Here is a 7,883-nt window from a genome sequence, read left to right as displayed (position 1 = left end):
TCTGACAATGTTTAGGGTCCTCTTCATTATCTCTGAATTATTCAGAAAGTGATTTGCAAAGAAAAACAGTGTGGATCTAGATTCAGAATGAGATAAAAAAGGACATCCAAAGAAAAATGCCTGACAATTATAGGAAATAATAAAAATACAAGCTTAGTCAAGTATGCGGCGCTAAATCAATGACTGGCATTGAGCATCATGATTGATTGTTTAGGGCAATCAGGACCCACCACACAGAGCTATAAATTAGGTCAAACTCCTGAGGCTCATGTTATCTACAGGAAAATAAGATCTCAACAAACCTGAGGTTCTCCTTTACGTAGGGAAAGGAGGGCAAGAAGTTGTGTTGGTTTGGCAGCTGGGAAAATTTTCTGCAGCTCTTGAGAGTTCTCTTTGTGTCTCAGTTTTCCATTTCCGTCAAATGAAAAATCCTTCCTAAAGCAGTGTATTGTTCAGTGACAATCTGAGTCTGATATTCCTTTTGGGCCTTTTTTGTCTTTGGGGTAGAGGAATACACTCCTGATTTCCTTCCCTCAGAAAAATGGACTCAGACATCCCAGAAGCCTTCCAGAAAGAGCTCACCTGCCTCGTGTGCCTGAATTACTTTCTAGACCCAGTCACCATAGGCTGTGGACACAGCTTCTGTAGGTCCTGTCTCTGTCTCTTCTGGGAGCAAGCTGAAGACCCTGCCAGTTGCCCAGTGTGCAGGCAACAATCAGAGCAGACAAACCTCAAAACCAATTTTCTTCTGAAGAATCTGGTGTCCATTGCCAGAAAAGCAAATCTCGGGCAATTCCTGAACTCTGAGGGACATATGTGTGGGACCCATAAGGAGACAAAGATCTTCTGTGAAGCCAACAAGAGCTTGCTCTGTTTGGTCTACTCTCAAGGTCAGGAGCACAGGGCTCACAGACACCGTTCCACGGAAGAGGCTGCTGAGGAATGCTGGGTGAGTGATGTCTGTGTGAGCACGTAGAGAGCTGGAGGATGGTACAGCCAAGAGATTAAAAGGATATTACAATCAGGACTTCCCTGGTGGCACAGTGGTTAAGACTCCATGCTCCCAATGAAGGGGGCCCAGCTTCGATCCCTGGTCAGGGAACTAGATCCCACATGCATGCAAAGAGCGTATATGCCAGAACTAGGAGGCAGCGAGCCGCAACTGAGACTTGGTGCAATGAAATAAATAAATTAAATAAATATTTTTTAAAAAAGGATATTATGAACATAATGATGATTAAACCCTCTCTTTACTGAGTGCCAGGTACGGACCGAGTTAGCAATGTCGAAGTTATGAAGGAAATGCTGCAGCTTACTTGCCTTTATGGAACTTGTATCCAATGGCTGGGTGATAAAGTTAATTGAAATTCTTTGGGTGATACATTATTATGCTCAAGGCTCTATAAAGCCTTCATTTTGAGAAAGAGTCTTTGGCTCTAAAATCTACAAGCGCAAAAAGTCTTTTCCATTGGATACAGGTTCCCTGACTCTGGACAAAGAAGGAAGATGCAGTACATTGGAATTAGCAGGCAGCGAGCATCACTACATCCAAATTCTGATGCAAGATGCCAAACTACCTGAAAATTAGCCATGCTCAAGAAAATCCTGTTCCTTTCCCGAGATCTAAGATTCCCTGATGGTGTGTGGTTCTGTAGTGTGGAATCTTGTAAAACTGATCCATAGTGAGGCAGAATAGGGGAATGTGGTGATCTGTTACGGTCCTTCCAGTCTTCCTCTAGGTCCTGTACCTGACATCCCTGGGTACACTCCATCGTTTGGGTTCTGAAACCTCAATCTATTTGCTTTTCTGGTGTTAAAATTCAATTATTTTACAGGAGAAGCTGGCAAACGAAATGAGATCTTTATGGGAAAAGATCCAAGAAATTGAAAGAAATCTCAAGAAAAATGGCAGAGGAACTGACCCTTGGATGGTAAGAATGAGCATGTATTTCTCTTTGAAACAAGTTGAGGCAGACATGCTAGAAACTTGTCCCTGAATAATTGAGGTGAAACCATCATGGGCCATGAAATTCTGAGAATGGGTTGAGCACCATTGAAAAACGTTGTCTATGTATCATTTGAACCCACAAACCCCGCCTCTTGGGTTTTTTAGAATCTAATGGATGAGTACCCACAACAAAAATCCACTAGAAGAATGTGGCACAAGTGCTAAGGTGGAGGCACATGGAGTGATGTGGACGATTCCACGCCCATGATTCGGGATCCCAGGGAAAATTTCTCATGTTTAAGATCAATCTCACGTCTGAAGATCAAGTGGGTGTTTAAAAATCCGTGGGTTATTTCAGGCACAGATTTCTGTAAGTCATACATTCCAGAAAGTAAAGGGCATATCATTGGGAACCACAAGTGCTTCAGTCTGATTAGTACATGAGCCCAGGTGATACAAAGGAGACATGAACAGGAATTTAAGGGGTGTGCCTGTCATCGTGAAAAGTGACAGCTCACTAGCTAGAGAGTGATATTCATTCAAGTAGGAGAAAATGTGACATGTTAAAGAAAAACCTCAGGGAGAAAAGGAACAAGGAGAAAGACAGAGATGGAGAGTGAGAAAGTCAATCCATCAATACTGAGAGGGAATATGCAATGGAATGAGGATGAATGACCTTCCAAACAATATGGGAAGGAGGCTGTGGCCTCAGAGGGAGGACAGAACCTGTTTATACAAAAAGGGAGGGCAGAAAGAAAGGGCTATGGGGATTGGCACCTGTTTGAGGGCAGTAGGTGAGATTCTTAGGAAGATCTTTCCTGAGGATACTAACCCTGAGAGTAAAATGGAACATGGCTGCTCAGAGAGAAACTCGGGCTGTGGAGTTTGGGAGGATTGAGATGAGAAACGAATTTACTTATTAACATTGAGGTGAGGATATTGCATATGAAGTAGGAATCACCCATACATTTCAATTGCTTGCATGGGGTCTTTCAGATTTGAAAGCAGGCATATGAAAGAAATGATCCATGAAAAGATTTTCTCCAGATGTTTCAGGAACTCATGAATTTGATGAAAGTGGTTTGAGGAAAGGGTGGATTTGGCTCTTGATGTAGTTAAAAACAATGAAAAATAAGTGAGGGAAAGAGGAATAAATTGATTTCTTAGAAGATACGAATTTGGGATGGATGTAGCTTCTTGGGAGAGAACATGAATCAGAGCAAACTAAATGCGGTTGAAATCCATCTCACAACAGTTCTACGTGTATCGATATGGAGACATGATTAGGAAAACTTATCAGATGGTAACTCCATTTCTTCAGGAGGAAGAAAATTACTACTTAGGGAGTATTGTAAAAGATTTGTAAGCAAATCAGAAAAAGACAAGAGGAAATGAGTGGAAAGAAGACAGACCTCAAAGTAATATACAAAGAGCTCATGAAAATGTCCTATAAACCAGATGTGGAGCTACTCCAGGTAAGAACTGAGGACTGAAAATATTTTCTCTGAAGCTCACACCTTCAATGACCATTAAATGGTACCAGGGGGATATTTATTCATCTCTTGCATTCTAAGGTGGGAGTCTCTCCTAGTTGGAAATATTATAGATGAAATGCAACTCATCCAAACCATGATTGAACAAGCTTTACAGAATTGTTATTATGGAGACTCCCCAGGAATATTCCCTTCTCAAAATCTCCTTTTGTAGCTTGCTTCTGTCAAAACCAGAAAGGAACAACTTATGTATTGTCATTCAGTTTTTTGATCTCCAGCTGGGCAATGGGAGAAACTTGGCAAAAGCTCATATATTTCCACCTCCTGTTGGGATATCCTAGGTTTGAGTTGCCTTTTTGGAGGGGCATATTACCCTTTTGGACAAGCCCTAGGAAAGACGAATTTACAGAGAGCTGAGGGTTGCAGCAATGCACAATCACTACCTTTGTCCTTTCTCTCTCTCTCACTCTCTCTCTCTCTCTCTCTCTCTTGCTCTTTCTCTTTCACCCTCAGGTTTGTTAATTTATTAAGAATTTAGATTCTTTCAACACATCGTGCCAGAATTTTCTTTAGGGAGAAAAAGGAAAACGGATTTTCCAGACTGTTTTCTTGTGGTGGTGATTAGATGTCTTTTGAAGTTTTCCCCAAACCAAATCCTGGTTGGCTATTTATGAAGAAGTCTAACCTTTTATTTTTTTATTCTATTTTTGACAGGAATTGGGAGACAAACTGAAATGGTAAGTCTAATCTTGTGATGCTGACCAGGGCGCTGTGAAAGAGATCAAGCTGCATTTAACAAAGGGAACACATAACTTACTAGATAATACTACATGGCTTGTGTGTGCTTGTGTGGGGCCTGTTTTGCTGAGTATGATTTCCTGTTCCGTTTGCATCAGAACTGAGCATCAGAAGTTTGCTCCTGTGGCTTAGAGATGTATGTGCTGCAGAGCTCAATGCAGAAGTTTCTAAAAGGCCAGTTTTTTTCTGATTTAAATTTCAAAATCATAAACACACTGAACTGCAAGGACTAGTACTTCCCAAGCATTAGGTGAGAGAGGCAAGTGTCTCTGAGAAATGGGGGTGAAATCAGGTCGTGAATTAAAGTGAGAAAAAATTTCCTAAGAAAGGCATGATCCCATCCCATGATTGTGGAGAAAAGGATTTTGATAAGAGAGTTGAGCTGAAGGATGCTGACTTCTTCTTAAAGGCTGTGGTTAAGAAGTCCTGGCCAGCAGAAAGTTTAACCGCGTCTTCCTCCTGACAGGAGCGAGTCAGCACAGCTGCACATGCCTCAGCCTCTGCTGCCGGAACTCCGTGCACGACCCATCACTGGGCTGATGGACTGGCTCAACCGCTTCCGAGGTGAGTGTCACCCCATCGGTGTGTCCACCCTGCAAGGTCCTTCAATAACGTTTCCACAGACAATCTTTCCCTCTTCATCTCTCACCTTGTACAGAACAGCCTGCAAATAGGCAGGTATAGACATGTGTAGTCACAGAGTCATTAAAATCCTTACAAAATACATGCAGGCTGGTGCAGGGATAGATGTGATTCAGGCCTTATAACTTACTTATAAATTTGATAAATAATTTCTATAATGAAAAAAAGGGCATGCTCCAAAAATGGCTCCTTGAGCCCTAGAAATAGCATCACATACAATGTCAGTTGTTCACTGAATTCTAGAAAACGGGTTATTAATCCAGGATACTCCAATTTCAGGGTCTAAGTGCAGTTACTTAGAGGTCAAAAACATTTTTGCTTGAAAGTTTCTTGGCAATTGAATGTATGATGTGTTTTTTTCCATTGACATAATCAGAAAAAAATATATAAGCCACAAAAATTAGATGCAGAAACCAGGATTTGTGAACAACAACAAGGAAGCAAATTGGTGGTTGATGAGCCACATAGAGCTTCATGATCAACCTAACTCTGGAGGATAACGTAGCAGGAAGTGGAAGACTAGGCCTCACGTTGGAACCACATATCAAAGGCGGAAATTCCTACAAGGAAACCACTTTTAAGAAGCCATCCTTAGGCTTTGTTTTTGCAGTGTCCATTTGCTAACTTAACTGAGATGCTAGAATGATCACCAGTTCTCTACTCTACAATGTATTTTTTTTCCCTGAGCAGTGGTAGTGGAGGTGGAGGTGAGTTATATTGTCATGGTCTTGGTGATCAGTGCCCGGTGTCCAGTCTTTTAGCTGTCAGGAAAAGTACCCAGCCAGAAGTAGCCATGACCTACCTATCGTGTATAATCTCTGAATTTTTAGGAAGTGTTTTCCATGGTAACTAGTTATCCGTTTCCTCAGCAGATATCCCGGCAAGATTTGAATCCAATGTTTCCAGTTAGAACTGCACTTCTTATAATCTTAAGGAGTTTTTTTTGTGTTTTTTTTTTCTCCCAGTGAGACCCTAGGTGGACCCTCTTCTCTCATAGACATAATTTTATTTTTAACATTGATTTTGACTGGAGTATTCTCTCATCTCTCCACAGTAACAATTTCATTCCATAATGAAGTAAGCAGCCAGCACATCAGGCTGTTTGATGATGCAAGAAGTTTGAAGTATGAGCATGACACCCTCTATGTGTCTTTGGATGGCAGAACATCGCAGTATTTTGCTGCATGGGGATCCCGGGGCTTCACTTCTGGCAAACAGTACTGGGAGGTGGATGTGGACAGCTCTTGGGACTGGGCTGTAGGTGTGTGTAAGGATTCCTGGACAAGGAAGGATGACGGCATACTGAAGGAATCCAACAGGGACAACTTTCTCCTTGTGTGTGTGAAGGAGGGTCATCATTACCGTCTCTGGACCACCATCCCGAACACTCCTCTGTACATAGAGAAACCTCAGGGCAGGGTTGGCGTGTTCCTTGATTTTGACAGTGGGAGTATGGGTTTTGTGGACGTTGCCAGGCGCTCCCTCCTTTGGAGGTACGAGGATGGCTTGTTCACTTTCCCTGTCAGGCCTTTCATTTGCTCTGGCCACCCGTGAGCAGGGCTAAGTCAGGACCCGGACTGGATGCTCAGGACTCCTTCTCTGAGGGAACCCTTCTCAGCTGCAGCAAATCAAGGTTACTTCATTGTCTTCAGGCTCTTTCTACTGCAATGGAACCTCCTTTTATTGCTATTTGTTATAAAGACAGTGTCAAATGCAAATTTTGTTGGTGTCTTCCATCTTCCTGACAATAAAAGCTTGCCTGACAGACATTTGTCTGGAATATGTGACGTGGCTGTTCACCTGTGTTGTGAGCTTGCTCAACTCACCGAAGTGTGGGCGTGTGCTTCCCACTTCCTGATACCAGTACAGGAACCCAGGGCTTACACAGCATGGACAGACGTGGTCACCAACCAGACCCACGTCAGCCCCCAACTTTCTCCTCCTTCCTCATGATCTACTCTGTCCTACACATCAATTAACCCTCAGGGTGAAAACCGATTTGACAGAGAAATCTCCACTGACCCTGGAGACGGAGATAAGTCTTCTTTTCTTAGAGAACCCAGAATTTGCAGGTCCTTTTCTTTTACAATAATATAAGGGAAAAGACCTAAAGAAAGGAAGTGCCTCATGAGGGGCACTGAACAAATCTTTGCCTGAATAAATTAATAAATAGAGAAAACAGTTATCTTATTGGAAAGGAGATTTGCAATAAAACTTAGGGACTAGAATCTAAAAGTTTAAATTTTCAGGATTTGAAGGTGGATGTCAAAAACTGATTAGATTACACACATTGAGCTTGAGCCCAGTTGATTTTTAATTATCTCGGAAAAGTGCATCTGTGTGTTGGAGGCTCTGTTAGTGTAGATACTAGAAGTGTGAGGGTGATTGTGTTTATTGCAATCATGGTGGTCTTATGTTATTGTTTTATATTATTTTAATTTTACTTAGGATCATCACCTAGGCCACGAAGGATGAGATGTTAGGACAGGGAACATTGTCTGTTCCCATTTTACCATCATACAATAGAGCATTGGTTTTTTATTTAAATGTTGCTGCCCCACACTGAATTGTATATTCACCATTGTAATTCCACCACTAAATCTACTTCCTGAATATATTATGATAAGTTTTTCAATACTGGTTAATTAAATTTACTATCCAGCCTACGTTATAAAACTTACTGCATCCTAGGGCTTCCCTGGTGGCGCAGTGGTTGAGAGTCCGCCTGCTGATGCAGGGGACTCAGGTTCGTGCCCCGGTCCGGGAAGATCCCACATGCCGTGGAGCGGCTGGGCCCGTGAGCCATGGCCGCTGAGCCTGCGCGTCCGGAGCCTGTGCTCCGCAACGGGAGAGGCCACAACAGTGAGAGGCCCGCGTACCACACACACACACAATATATGTATATATGTATATATATATATATATATATATATATATATATATAGGACATTACAAACCCATTAAAAGAAGTATGCCAAACATGCTTATTAAAAACCCTTTAA

At 42.2% G+C, this 7,883-nt stretch overlaps 1 protein-coding gene across 1 annotated transcript; it reads left to right on the top strand.

The window, feature by feature from the left end:
- The first annotated feature begins 541 nt into the window (after positions 1–541).
- LOC149748780 (tripartite motif-containing protein 43-like) lies at positions 542–7,875 on the top strand. The gene is made up of 5 exons (XM_089915878.1): positions 542–949; positions 1,836–1,931; positions 4,156–4,178; positions 4,706–4,803; positions 5,936–7,875. The coding sequence occupies exons 1-5, from the start codon at positions 542–544 to the stop codon at positions 6,433–6,435; spliced, it is 1,125 nt and encodes a 374-aa protein (XP_089772004.1). The 3' UTR covers positions 6,436–7,875.
- Positions 7,876–7,883: the final 8 nt, after the last annotated feature.

The sequence above is a fragment of the Delphinapterus leucas genome, chromosome 7, assembly GCF_059928025.1.
Source record: "Delphinapterus leucas isolate spDelLeu-1000000601 "Yukka" chromosome 7, BTC_Dleu_Yukka2, whole genome shotgun sequence".
Lineage (NCBI taxonomy): Eukaryota > Metazoa > Chordata > Mammalia > Artiodactyla > Monodontidae > Delphinapterus > Delphinapterus leucas.
The sequence above is the reverse complement of the archived record's forward strand: the minus strand, read 5'-3'. Positions and strand labels throughout refer to the sequence as shown.